Source organism: Thermobia domestica, chromosome 4, assembly GCF_964235325.1.
Source record: "Thermobia domestica chromosome 4, izTheDome1.hap1.1, whole genome shotgun sequence".
NCBI lineage: Eukaryota > Metazoa > Arthropoda > Insecta > Zygentoma > Lepismatidae > Thermobia > Thermobia domestica.
The window spans coordinates 217,678,185-217,693,128 of NC_137457.1; the positions used below are offsets into that span (position 1 = coordinate 217,678,185).

A 14,944-nucleotide genomic window follows, 5' to 3' on the forward strand; every position below is an offset into this window, starting at 1 on the left:
TTTAAACTTAACATATAACTTGATGTAACATGTAACCGACAATGTAAATTTATTATAAATGAAAGAGCTTATATTACAGACAAATCTTCTTCTTTAGAAGTTTGATACTTATCTTTATTTTTTTTTTTATTCATGAATAAATCTTTACATTGTTCAAAGTGATCTATAGCTATGCGATAAGTGTGAGATAATAAATACACTTACTAATATCTAGATTCCGATAACACTTCGTCCCCCTCTTCATAACTTGCAGAACAGGTTCTGCGGGCGCCTATGCACTGAGCCATCGGGATGTAGAAATAGAGCTAAACGTTACATTTAAAAACATTAAACGTTCCACTGGAGATCAAAACCAGTACCGTGTACGCAGAAAACATACACGAAAACACTCGTATGTTTTTTTTTCTTCAAAATATATACTTCATATATACCAAAATAGAATGCGTTTAATGCTAGGTTATTTAAACACTGCACTCTGCCTGAGAAATGCATTATATATATATATAAAGCAAAATGTAGTAGAACATAATATAAAACATCTATACTTTCTTTATACAGACAGTCTGACTAATTTAGCATGAAAAATATAATTTGGCATGAAAAATCTGTATAGAACATAATGGTATCCAAATATAAAGAATGGTCAATGCTCTGAGAAATGTGTTTTATACAGTGTATAGCTTCCATTTGTAAATGGCTATTGTTGTGTGTGATTAATGATTTTGACAACTAGCCAGATTGTTTTATTCATATTGCTCTGGAATGGCAATTAATTTTTAAAGCAGATGTCATGTATTACTTGCATTTAGTTCGATAACACATAAATCAACTCTACAGTCAATGTATGACCCAGTTCTGTTCCTAACATTAATGCAACAATAAAGACAAATACTCAATTCTCATGAAATCAACCACATAATCAATCTAGTCAAGTGCAATGCAAGTCACAGACAACTTGCGTCAAAACTTTAAGTACAAGACAAGACTTTAATTATAAAACTTATCTATTTATGCGAAGGTCGCGTAGACCTACTACTTTGTACTTATTTACAGTTACAGTAAAACCGGTCTACTTGATTCTGTAGAAAAATTATTTTATTTTTATTTTTATTGCAGAAAAAACAAACAAAAAAAAACACAAAAAAACAAAAAACAAGTAAACTTGTCCTACGATTTCCAATCCATCGGTGACCTTGTACAAACATAAAATTACAAGTTGACAGTGGAATACTGGTTTATGTGATAAGCATGGATGGTGTGGTCGAAGCGTACTAATAACAGATTTAGAAAAAGAGGAGGAAATCATTACGTAAAATGTTGTTCCGTATGAAGTAAGTTTCAATATTATTGTATAAATAAGATGGGTTAATATATCATGTATTTTAAAAATTGGCGCCCACGGACCACAGACAGGGTTGGTAAGGTAATTTATTCGTTACTTTTTTTTCCGCAACAATTTTTATAGAGGTAGTTGGTGAGTACTTCAAATTAAATGCCCGTAGCCAAATTCCCTCTATAAAAAGTACCACAGGATTCTGAAACATATATTTTTGGATAGCGCAGATAATAATTCCTAAGTGAAGTCTTGACCCGACTACGGTAGGTCCCATAGTTTTGGAGCTATGGATCTTTAAAGTTCATTTTTTCATATTTTCGGCAGCTTATAACTCCGAAAGAAAGCATTTCTGTACCTAGGTTGGTCTATACTTTTTGTCTTATCTTGGTGTCAGAGATCATCTCTCAAACGTTGTAGGTGTTATTTTGAAACACCCTATATATATATATATATATATATATATATATACAGGGTGGCTCAAAATAAGTATACAGTCCCGTACTGATAAGCTCACTGTATTTCATATCGTTTCTTATTGTTATCCATCAGTTTCTTTATTATTTGTTCTTAAAGCCTTTTTCCTTATGCCTTAAGCTTGGAACAGCCGAAGCAAATAAACCCATATGCTAGAATGTTATAATGATCAATGCAGGGGTATATACCTACTTTTGGGCCACCCATATTATTTATTTATTTATTTATTTATTTATCTGTCTGTCTATATATATATATGAGAATTGATTTCATATACAATACAAATAAAACTGAGCATTTATTATCAATAGGTGCTTCCATTGATTTTAACGATTAGCTTATTTAGAATATTGAAAGTACTAACCGACCACAGATATTAAATTTTTTAACTGCTGTGAACTACCGAAAAATTATGTCATGAGTCGCCACTGGGTAAGGCCAACCAAATTTGACGATATGACAACTAGGAACCATTACCAGCATTGCTTCACGAAGTCATAAAGCAGTTACATTGATTTTCGGCAGATGGTAATTAAATCCGGTAGACGTTGATACTTACCCCATCTATTTCATGGTACAAGTTATATCATTTTCAGGAAAAGTCACATTTTCAGTAATTTATATGTGTACGTATTTTTTCCTCTGCGTTTGCAAACTACTATCTTTATTTATACAATCTTCGCTTTATATAAACCTGTAGAATAGTTTTCTGTGTCCGTGGGCACCATTTTTAGAACACCAAATACTACACTGATATCGCTGTATCGATCTATTCGAATGTGTAAACCAATCTTCGGTTAATGATTTGACGAAAGATCAAAGTAATAAAGAAAAGTAATTCAATGACATATGGGAAAGTAGTCAGTTAGAGAGTTAGAGATAGTACTTACAATGTATTGATTGAGGGTTAATACGTATATTTCCTTTGGTGGAGGCATAAGCTGTGCAATTCGCATGGTATTACATTCTTAGCCGTTATAGTGCCATTGCTATTCTTTTATGTGTAAGAGAAACAAGTACATTGTATTAAATTACCTGTAATGACATCAATCCATTTTCGTTGAGGGCAAGTAGGGGAGAAGGAGCCTGAGTTTGGACGACTATTACATGGGGATCTCCAACCATCTTCTGCTCTCAGCTGAGCTGTAGCACCTTCGTTATCCAACTGTCTTTCTTCTTTCTGTACTGCAAAAGTAAACAACATAAACAAGTCAGAGAATGTGTTTGATAAAGACGTTATAATGTCGAAAAGTAAGTGCTTTCGTCATATGCAATGACTTATAGAGAACCTAAGTTGACAACAACAAATATATCCAGCTATTAATATTGGTCGGGCGCAAGAGAACAGATATTATGATAAGTTAAGAAGAATATTGGGTTGATTTTTCTTGAAATATCCAGCAATATTACCTTATTTCCTGATTCTGAATGTAAGCTAATGGTTGTAGTGAAAACGTGTTCCATGGTGCTTGCTGATAAAAACTGGAATATAATATTGCAGTGTTTTCATATTTGGTCATCTGTATACACCGACTACATTTTTTTAGTTTGTTTTACAACAGTGTATGCTAAATATAATTTTCTTATATTTTATATAAAAAACGAAATGTAGATAATTTCTGGTTAATTTGAAACAAATTTTACAGTTTCAAAGTCATATTCAATACACTCAAAGAGGCCTTCTCTAGAGGACTAGAATCACACAACTATAGGAAGCTCGGATTTTAATAATAAAAAGTACAAAACTTCAAGTTATAAATTATTTCGACAGTGAACGAAAAATTCGTGCTTTTTAACCTACATTTGTATGGACAGCAGAATACCCGATAATATCACGTTTTGTAATTTCAGACTTTACAAAATATAGAAGTTCTATTAGAAATGTGTTTTTATACAGACATCGTAATATACCTCTTCATGCTAACATAAAAGAATCAACAAAATTCTTACCAATGAAAGAAAGAGGACAACAACTAATCCTATAAATGAAATAAAATAAATTTAGTACTATATAACAAGAAATTGTAAATTTAGTGGTATTTACCTTATTTGATTCTAATAGTAATACTGTATTATTAAAATCATGACTGTAATTTGTTTGTTTGAAGTTTAACATTGGTAGCGAGCTTGGATTTAGGAAGGGAAGAGACACACAATACACGACTGGTTTATTAATTAGCAAAAAAGAAGCAGCAAGTGTTATAATGCTTTAGATGTAGAAAAGACTTTTAACCGAATGAACTACGATACTTTTAGAAGGCTCAAAAAAGGCTAGAACTTAATGGATAGATAGAAGATGAATAAGATACTTATACAGAGACAATGGGTAAAAGATTAGGAAAGAAAACAGAATAACAAAGGAAAGTGGAATTGAAAGGGAAGTTGCCTGCCTTTCACTAATACTACTCAATATTTATTTAGAAGTAGTAATTAAGGGTCTATAAGAGAGAAGACGGAATTTTGATAGCAGGTAGAGGGTAAGTGTATTCGTTTTCTGATAATACGACAAGAATCTGAAATGAAAATTAGCAACGTGATAAAAAGAAAACATGTAAATATTGTAAGATGAAAAAGATGAAAGCAACTGTAAACGCGAAATAAATAGACTTGGAACGAAAAGAAATGTGTCAACTGTAGAAATTAGACGGCGAAAAGATGAACACTACTATGTTTCAATCGAAGTAACAATAGTAGTAAAGACTTGAAACAACAGACGAGAAACAAAATAGAACAGGAATGAAGAAACAATCTTTTAAGAAATAATAATAATAATAATAATAATAATAATAATAATAATAATAATAATAATAATAATAATAATAATAATAATAATAATAAATCGTATTTTGTGAGTCACTGAATAAACCAACTCATAAAACATTTCTGGTGGTGTATTGTACTGAATGGAGCATTTTAAATTTAACATTCTACGGTCATGCCTTTTAGACTAAAGAGGATGACCGATGAATGAAAGTGAATAATGAATGAAAGTGAATAATGATTAAAAAAACTGATGAAGTGAAAATGTGGGAGGGAACGGAACCCTGAGAAGACCAACGGACACGATGTTATTGTCCGTCACAAATCCTCATGTCCTGGGATCAAAGCATGGACCCTTTAAACCAGATAATCGCAGCACCTCTGAATTCCTGCCTCCTCCTAAAAGTAAAATGAATTTATTGAAAATTTTCAGCTTGAGCAATAACAGTCTTACAATTTTCAATAAGATACAACTTCGGATACACTGCAATCCAGAGAAGAGAATACCACGTTACATTGGAGCCGGGTTCATCACTTCCAACGAGTCCCGCGCTCCACACTTCCTAACCGGGCTCGCAGTAGCGAACAGAAACGTGAACAATGCAGAAGAGCGAATAAAAACAACCAGACGCGTTCCAAATGTAAGTATGAAGAATAATGAGAACAGTTGAATGGAACTAAAAATTAATGGACAAGTGTTAGCTAAAATTAAGGAAAGGTGAACAATGTTAAAAATATAACTTAAAAGGGATGGAACAGAAGAAATGCTAGAAAGTAAAAGAAAAGGATGAGGATTAGAATTGAAGACAGTATTCAAGAGAGTAATTCTTACGACAAGCAAAGAGACTAGCAGAGAGAGAAAGGTATGAAGCTACTTAATTCGCAGTATGAGACCTGTCCGTGCTGGCAGAACACTTATAATGTAGTTGCACCGAAGTAGTATGAGATGTAAAGCTACAGTTTAACACAGATGCAGGCCACGCCTATTCCTGTCGAGGATCAGAATTATACACATGTGACCGATCACAGAACACTTAATGTTAAGGACTTACTACAGTTTTTCTTAGCCCATAAGAATCAAGAAAAATTTGAGAAGCTGGGTCCTGCGTCCACTTTTCTAGCATTAACATGTCAAGACATATGACTTCCAGTGATCTTGTGCAATGCTGCCTAATGGTCTAACCTTCCAGTGCACTAAGTTAATTTACGGTACAGGGATGACACTCACTTTTATCTATTCTCATATCCTATACATCTGGTATACTACATCAACTTGTAAAACATTACTGTGACTGATATTGTCTATTTCATTTTCCCCATGCATTATTATAATATTATTAACACATGTATTTTTCTTTTAGCGCTGGACAAGGTTCGTCTTTATTCAGTAAGTACATTTCACTCGAAATGAAAGAAGCGACGGACAAAGTTAATGTCCATTTAATGATTATATTCGGCTAGAAATGGAGGAATCGACGGACAAACTTACCTAAATTTAATGGGTATATTTAAATCAAAACGGAGGAATCGTTTGATGAACTTCGTCTTCATGAGGCAAGTATATTTCGCTGAAAACAAAGGAAATGACGGACACAACTCAACTTTATAAGTGAGTATATTTAAGTCAAAGCAATTGAATCGACTGACAAAACTGCCTGTATTCAGTGAATATATTTTAGTCAAAACGGAGGAATTGATTGATAAAGTTGCTTTCATTCAGTGAGTACATTTCAGTCAAAACGGATGAACCAATTGGCAAACAGAGGAATCAATTGACAATTGACAAATGTGTTTATGATTTCTCAATTTCATAGTACTGATGATTATTAATCTAGTGCAGAAATTCCTTCATCAGTACAAGAAAATATCTCTTCACAATTTTAGGTCAGACGGAAATTCCCATCTCGCCCCAAAACGGAGGAAAATCTTACCTTGGAGAAATCAGTGCCTAAGAAGAGAGGCTGGAATGAATAGATGTATATTTTCTGTCAATTGAAGTCATTACTTCAAACAGAAGTAATAATATTTCCTACGTGAGATTGCGACAATATAGCGCCTAAGACAGAAATCAATGACCAGGTTATTCAACAAAACTGTTATTGAGTTTCCACTTTCAACTTTGAGATTTGTTGGAAAATCCTTTGGGGGCGCGGTGTGGTGTAGTCGAGCGGTCTGAGGTGATAGACTGACGGTTGTTAGGGGAAATCTGTCGGAGATTCGAGTCTGAAAAGCATTTTCTTTCTTTCTTTTTTTAAAAACTATATTCAATGTTTCTGTGTTCGTGTTCCTGTCAAGTCCGGCAGAAATTAAAAAGTTAAGAAACAGTTGAATGAGTTTTAGAAAAACGAAAAAAGTGGTAGAGTCCGTATCTCTGGTGCAAGAGGTCTCTGGTTTAATCCCAGACCATACAAGTTCGTAGTGGACAACATCGAATTTGTTTTCTCGAGATTCTCGTTTCCTCCCATTCTACCAGTCTTTCAAAATAATTCACTTTCATAACCACCCCTTCCTTTAACTTACAGTACATAACCGTGAGAGTAAAACTGTTTTTTTTTTTTTTTAAAGTTTACATCAACTTTATTGTTAACAAGTATTTTTTTATTTTAATTTAACTTAATTTTTTGTTACCAACATTGTTATATTTCGTTAAAACATAGCTAAGAACATTTGCATTAAATAGTGAATATTACACATGATTTCTTACTGTGGATAGATCAAACAATAAAAATATGGTGTACTCTGAAATAACTTTAAATTCAGAAGGATATCAATAGGTATCTAAGATATAATTTAGAAGTCATGCTAAATTAACAGAAACATACAATAACATTCAATTTCTTCTTTCTAGTAGTAGATGCAAAATCTTGGTGGCACAATAAATAGACTATAGAAATAGAAATGACATAATGAAATCTCTAGAAATATAATAAAATTTAGCATACTTGTTGTGGATTATGTTACAAGAATTTTCTGAAATCACTTTTACATTAAAAGTGTACTAACACTTGTAATTATCATATTGTTCGCTTGTATGTGTTGTACTAGAGACGAAACACCTCCTCCAGTTCCCTTCCAGCAGGGGCGGATCCAGGACGGACTTCTGGGGGGGGCGGTCGGCGGTAATACTGCTACTTTTAAGAGCTCCAAACTTGTTATGGATGGGTTTATTTATATATAAAATAAGAAAGTTTCCTCTTGTGGGGGGGGGGGGGCGATCGCCCCGATCGCGCCCCTCTGGATCCGCCCCTGCCTTCCAGGCGGCAACGTACCAAGAACTGACGAAACGTTGCCACGTTGGACCGCAATGGATATACGTTGGATTAAGAAGGATGCTGAACGAACATCTCCAGAAACGATAGATATGCGTCTGTCTACCTCTCTGATAAAATCAAAGCTTCTAGAACCCCATGCCCCACTGGTCTCGATGGCTATTGGGGCAAAAATAAATTTATCGAGGAGATTATTGTATTTCCTTTCCTTTTCTGCCTCTACGTCTAGCAACTTCTCTAGCATTCACAACAGATAATGGGAGGCTTGAATGGGCAAATGTGTCCGAACATGTAAAATCCCATACTAGTGATTTGCCTCTAATCCAAGGTATTAATGTCATGTCGTCAGGTCGTATACCATCGGAACAACAACAGCCTGACGGTTCACGAATCGATGGAATTCCTGCCGTTGTGAGAACTCGCAAAATGATGTCATTAACAGATGAATGTCTGGTGTTTCTGCCAATGCTCTTCATGCATGAGAGGCCATGCAGGCCGCGTTGGGTAACTTGATTTCCGCAAGCTGGACAGCGATATGCTCACAAACAGTTGATCCTAGTCTTAAGGCTACTGCGATTCGAAAGGTTTCATTAGACATGTGGAGATCTAATTGGGGAGAAGGTAACACATTTAACCATGCCCCGCCATGGGGGGATGACGCAGCAAGAAGTCTGGCCTTATCCTCTGGAACAGCAACGGATTGTAAAATAAGTTCATGAAAATGTGCTGCTATTGGTGTGTACCAAGATGCCTGAGAACCTCTTTTGCTGATTTCTGGAAGGTCCGTATCTGTTATATTTATCCATTTGTTAGAGCCTTCTTGAACTATCCCATCTGGGTCCAGTTGGTAACCTTGAGGAAGGAGAGCCTTGATTAAACGAAGAGATCCGTGGTAGGACGCTAAAAAGGTAGGAATCGCCATATCAACGGTTCGTCGAATACCAAGGCCTCCTAATCCAACAGGTAAGGATGCTTGCATCCAAGAGTCGTCATTCAAGGAGCAGTTCAAACTTGACTCCAGACCCATTTTGAGGATATTATCATATTCTTCAGCAGTGGAGTCTCTTTCCAAGATGAGACCGTAGAGAGTAGTTTAGGCGAGGGATTGACAATGAAACACGTAGAAGAAAAAAGCTGCGTGTGCTGAAATCGAGTCAAGACGAGACAGAAATTATTGTAATTTGGATATTTTGTTTGATAGCACAGTTGTAAATGCTTCGTTTGTGAGAGCAGCACCTACAAGACAAGAGTCCTGTTTAGTTAGGAGATGTATTCCTGGGGCAAGTTCTCCAAACCTTCTGAATAATTGGTCGGATGTGACTTCAACTGATCCTAGGAAACCAACTTCGCATTTTGAGAAATTCAAATGTAAGCCAAGAGCTGATACTTACTCATTTATATGTGTTAACGTTGAAAGGACTGCCTCAGGTTTGTCAGCAATAGTCCCATCATCCAAATACCAGATGTTTAGTTCAGGATTAATTGAATATACTAAAGAATGTATTGTTATGGCAAAAAGTACTGGGCCCAAGGGATCACCTTGTTGTACTCCTCTCTGGGATGAAATAGTGTCTTGGCCTAAGAATAGATTACTGGGTTGAGCGTAACACTGGTGAACATATGGGTATATTGCGGGAAAATACTTTTTAGTTGTACTTAAAATAGACTCTGAATACCATAACGGGCTCTACAATCAGGAAAGCTATTATTATTGAAATGAAGACAATCCTCCTCTGCATTTATAATCGGATGCTTTTTACCTATATGAATGACTAATCCCCTTGCATTCACATAAAACTTTCCACAGTGGGGACAAGGTAACGCATTCGCAGATCTAGGAGTGGCTGAAAAGTTACTGACGTCCAAGTCATTGCCGAGGTTATCGGTTTCACTCGATACCGCTGAGTTAACAGATGGAGATTGAACACTGGGAACGCTGTTTGAAGATTCCATTAGTTCATATTGTATATCTATGTGTAACAAGGTGCACAATAAAATGAAATAATTTTTAAGTATCAGTGATAAAGGAGTATTGATGATATTAACATTTGAAAAATTCTAAATATTCGTTTCTAATGAATTTCCGTTGCTGTTTATTTCATTGTTAGAATACTATGTCGGAATTATAACGTTCGATAGTTCTTTCATTTCTTTATAACCATAACCGATAACCACTAAACCTATTTTTGAACGGATTTCACCATTTTTGTCTAGGAGACGTCGTGCACACACACATATAACTCAAACATAACCATCAAAAGTATTTCCCCTCTTTCGACCGAAAACTTTGCAGAGAATATCCTTAGGCTCGTGCACTGATCACAACAATCACACGAAAAAATATATATTTTGACTGAATTATCAAAATTACAAGATTACAATTTAAAAGATTAGCGACATGCCATTCTACAATTCCCTATTCACGACGTTTTATTTCTCTTCAGTGAATAGAGCGCGCGTGTTTGAATGTGATCTCGGGGTTTGACACCCGTGGAATTCTTGAAATCGAGAGCAATGTGGTGGTTCGTATTCCACTTTAAATTGCAAGCTTCGCGTTTTTTTCAATACAAGTATAAATGGTATTGAATTAAAGAATAATCAACAAACTTACCACATTTTGAATTTCATTTTGTTTTTCAACTTGAAGGAACCTTATGTGCCGAACAACTGATTACGTTATCAGTGATCACGAATTTGGGAAATACGAATTTTGTACACAGAAAATTTACTGTATGACTGATTAATGATATAAAGCAACTTTTAAGGGTAAGGAATCTCGTTTGAAAATTCACATTGAAACAGATTTCTTTACTTAGTTTTTTTTTCAATTCTATATGATGAATTATTTAATAAGTTTGGGTGAACCTCCTATGTATAAATTCATTTTCTAATAGTTATCTCAATGCTGTTCTACTAGTCAGGTTCACTGTGTCATGATATATAACTTCGCGGGAACTTTGTGGAGAGTCTGAAAAGTGTACATTCCTTGAAAGCTTATAGTATAAGCAATAAGAAAAACAATGTTTCCATTTTCTATGACTCCTACGTGGACGCCATCTTGGATTTTACAAAATGGCTGACGTAAAAACAATTTTTGTTAATATCTGAGCTTCTAAACAACATAAAAATATAATTTTGACAGATAAACATGCATTTTCCAGGCCAGGGCCCGTGTGGAGATTAACATTTGTAAATCCGATCTAAAACATGTAATTCTTAGTTGTATCACGCAAACTAAAAACGACCGTTCAATCCTGTTTATTTTAATTAGCGTTTTGTAAATGTTTTGTAGATTGTTATGACAGCAATCATATATTGAAATTAAGTGTAAGTATCATAACATGAGTGAAGAACCACAAACTGCTGAAGTGATTTGTTAAGGTCAATCACCTGTGAACTGGAAGCTATGTATATTGTGTCAGTCCTCTGATGAGAAGGATAATTTGGTGCAAAATCCTCGGATGCACTCTTACCAGCGCACTGTGGACGTAGTAGCAGAGAGGGCCAGTTTGCAAGATGGTAAGTACGTTGATATCCATCGACGAATTTACAGCGGGAAAGACGCACTCTGTACACATCAAGCAGTCTACCATCGTAGTTGCTATTCAAATGCAGTTAACAACGACCAAATCCAACGTGCCCGAGACCGTTATGCACATGCATTAGCAAGTGGTAGACACGTCCCCAAGAAACGGGGATTCAAAAGAGGAAGATTTGAAACGGACGAAACAGGTTCATCAACATCTGACTCTTCTTCACCATTCACCAGGTCACATATATGCGAACTGAATAAGGAAAAATGTTTCTTTTGTCAGAACGATGAAGATGAGAAGCTTTATAAAGTGAGAACAGTCAACGCTGGGGATCTTTAAAAAAAGCTGTTAAAAGATCTGACAATTTAACACTGAAAACAAGACTGAACACATGCACTGTACCAGGGGATGCACATGCAATGATGTCCGGTACCACAAATCTTGTTGGACAAAGCATGTTTTCCATGGACAGCGAGAAGGCCGCACCAGCAGAGTAGACCGCAAAGAGCCCTTGTTACAGCGTGCAAGTCTTCTCGAGTTGATAAATCTAGTTGACATCCAAACACAGAACAAAGCATACTTACCTATGCAAGATATCGAAACCACTTATGTGAATATGCTTGGTACAGAAGGCTTGGAAAAGCACAAACCTACATTCACTAGAAAATGGCTCAAAGAAATGATTATGAATGCCTTGCAACATCTCAAGTCCTGTCTTTAAAAAAACTGAAGCCAATCAGCTGTTCTTTATTCCCCAGAGGCCTGTGATGAACTCATGGTTCATTCTGCTTTGGAAAATAGTAATGACGATGCGCATAACATGCAGAAAATCTACAAAGGAGCACAATTGATAAGGAAGAGCAATGTTCAAGTCAATGATGAACTACCTACAGCGAGTGGAAACAATTCTTATGTTTGTCGTTGCAACTCGGAATGCAGATCTTGAGCTTCATCTTCAAGCTGGAGAGCAGCTCAGCAAGCTCTTCTTTGCATTTGACCGGATCAAATACAAACGACTCTGGCCAAGATACATCACGGACATGCATGACCTTAGAAGCAATCACCCTCAAACATGGGCAGAACTGAAAGCAGGTAACATTTCAGTGACGAAAAATGATATCCCCTTTGTATCCATCGGGGCGGACCATGCATGCGAGCATCTGAACAAGCTCGTTAAAATTCATTCTGGAATTGTCGGCATCTCGAACAATGCCAATGCTCGACAGAGATTCTTCATGGTTACATCTGATCTCTCCCGTGTTGTAAATGAGTTGACGAGGTTTTGATTTAGACAGTGATAAAACCAGAGAGCATCATGAACTTGGGCCAAGTACAGTCAAGAAGCATCATCATGTTATAGACAAGATAAAGGAAGCAATTTTGAAACACGGAAGCCTATTTGCTGCTGTAGGTGACAAGTTGTACAATGTTATCACTCATACCTTCATCCCTGATGAGTATGTAAAAATGATCGTGAATGCAGATGAGAATGACCAAAAGCTGTACGAAGAATACGTGTCGGAGCGAATCAATGGGGATGTTAGTCTATGGGCACTAGTAAAGAAGGAGAACAACAAGATGTTTATGTCGGCAAATAGGAAAACCAAAGTACAACTCCGAGACAAGACTGTGAATCTGCAGGAGACCAGGAACTTATATGGCAGAATGATGGTCTTGGCAAGGTCCACCAGAGACATTAATCAGAAAGAGGCAATTGGGAACTACGAATTCACTGTGACACCAAGAGCTCTTTTTGCTCCAGATGGTACAATCTTGCCATGCCTAGACAAGTCGAAACTGATCAGTCTCCTCAACAATTTGGCAACAGCAGAAACATTAAAGGAAGATGTGCACCCAGAGGATTGGATGGACACATCAGATGCTCCAAGTCGTAAGATCGCCCTGGTAGATGGGATGGTTCTTCTTTAGAAGACGGCCAAAAAACCAGCAACGATGGCGATGGTCAAAGATCTCGGTGCTTCCTTCAATAGCAGGCTTATGTCTCTCGTAGGAAATTATAATGAAATCATCCTTGTGTTTGATACATACAGAGAAGATTCTATCAAAGGTGCTACTAGGGATAGAAGAAGGCAAGGAAAAGCACCAATTCAGTATCAGATCAGAGATGACACAAACACTAAACACATCCCAATGAACAGGTTTCTTTCACATGACAAGACAAAGGCAGACCTGACAAACTATCTTGCTGCTAAGATTCTAGAGTACAATAGTTTCTCACAAAAAACTCATCATTACTTCTTCTTCAGGGTGCACCAGGAGCAACAAAGATTTAGTTTTCGACGACAATAATCATGAAGAAGCAGACACACTGTTGATCTACCAAGCTGTCCTGGCAACACAACGAAACTCGCCGGATGCAAAGATGGTTTTCTTTTCCCCAGATACTGATGTCCTGATGTTAGTTATAGCTAACTATGACCTCATGCTGAAGAATACGTCGATTTCAATGGTCTCTGGAGTAATCGACATAGAGAAAATAAGGAGAGTCCTAGGGCTTTGCCAGCTTTCAATGCATTCACTGGAGCCGACAACACTGGACGATTCTCTCGTATAGGTAAAGCAACCTGGCTGCAAGCTTTCATAAAAGCAAACCCAGATGTGATCAGTTCTCTGCAGATGCTTTCAACAGAAGCAGAAGTGTCCGATACCATGTTGTCAAGTCTTGCTAGCTTCGTCTGCGTAGCTTATTGCCCCAAAGGTTCTACATCGACAATATCATCGAACTGCGATGGCATCTATTTTGCAAGCATATGGCAGAAACTGACAAGCTACCTCCCACACTAGGAGCTCTCAGACAGCATGTCCTCAGAGTCCACATCCAAGCCAGGGTGTGGGGACAGGCTAACATCGCTATGCAAGATCATCAGCTGGATCCCACGAAGAATGGCTATCACAAAGATTTGGATGGCCAGCTGAAACCAACCATGACAGATATTCTTCCAGCTCCAAAGCCAATAGCGTTATCATGCACCGATCTTTGCCAGTGCGGCAGTGAGTGTACAAATGATGAGGACACACAAACTCAATATGAAACTGATGATGACAATGACGACGATGAATTGTAAAGACTCTGTAGTTGCTATAAAATTAAAAATATTAAACCCTATGTTGTTGGTGTCAGGAAATTTGTATAAAAAGCCATTTGATATAAATCAACATAGTTTGTCACTTAATCTAGATCATTTATTTCGATACCATTGGATTCCCTAGTCCGGAAAATGCATGTTTATCTGTCAAAATTATATTTTTATGTTGTTTAGAAGCTCAGATATTAACAAAAATTGTTTTTACGTCAGCCATTTTGTAAAATCCAAGATGGCGCCCACGTAGGAGTCGTAGAAAATGGAAACATTGTTTTTCTTGTTTGTTGTACTATAAGCTTTCAGAAAATGTACACTTTTCATACTCTCCAACAATTTCCGGCGAAATTACATAGTGAACCTGACTATACTGTGAATTGCGTACTTTTTGTCACAATCAATGACAATAAGATTAAACTTGTAGTGCAATACGCTGTAGAGTGAGTGCAAGTTTTATTTTTTAAAATTTTA

General features: G+C 36.5%; 1 protein-coding gene across 4 annotated transcripts in view; it reads right to left on the minus strand.

The window, feature by feature from the left end:
• Syn2 (Syntrophin-like 2) overlaps positions 1–14,944 on the minus strand; it is a 1,212,019-nt gene that overhangs the window by 46,238 nt on the left and 1,150,837 nt on the right. For all 4 annotated transcript variants that reach the window (XM_081755484.1, XM_081755486.1, XM_081755485.1 and 1 more), the window contains one exon: positions 2,846–2,995. In XM_081755484.1, coding sequence (XP_081611610.1) covers positions 2,846–2,995 — 150 coding nt within the window. The remainder of the gene's footprint in view (positions 1–2,845; positions 2,996–14,944) is intronic.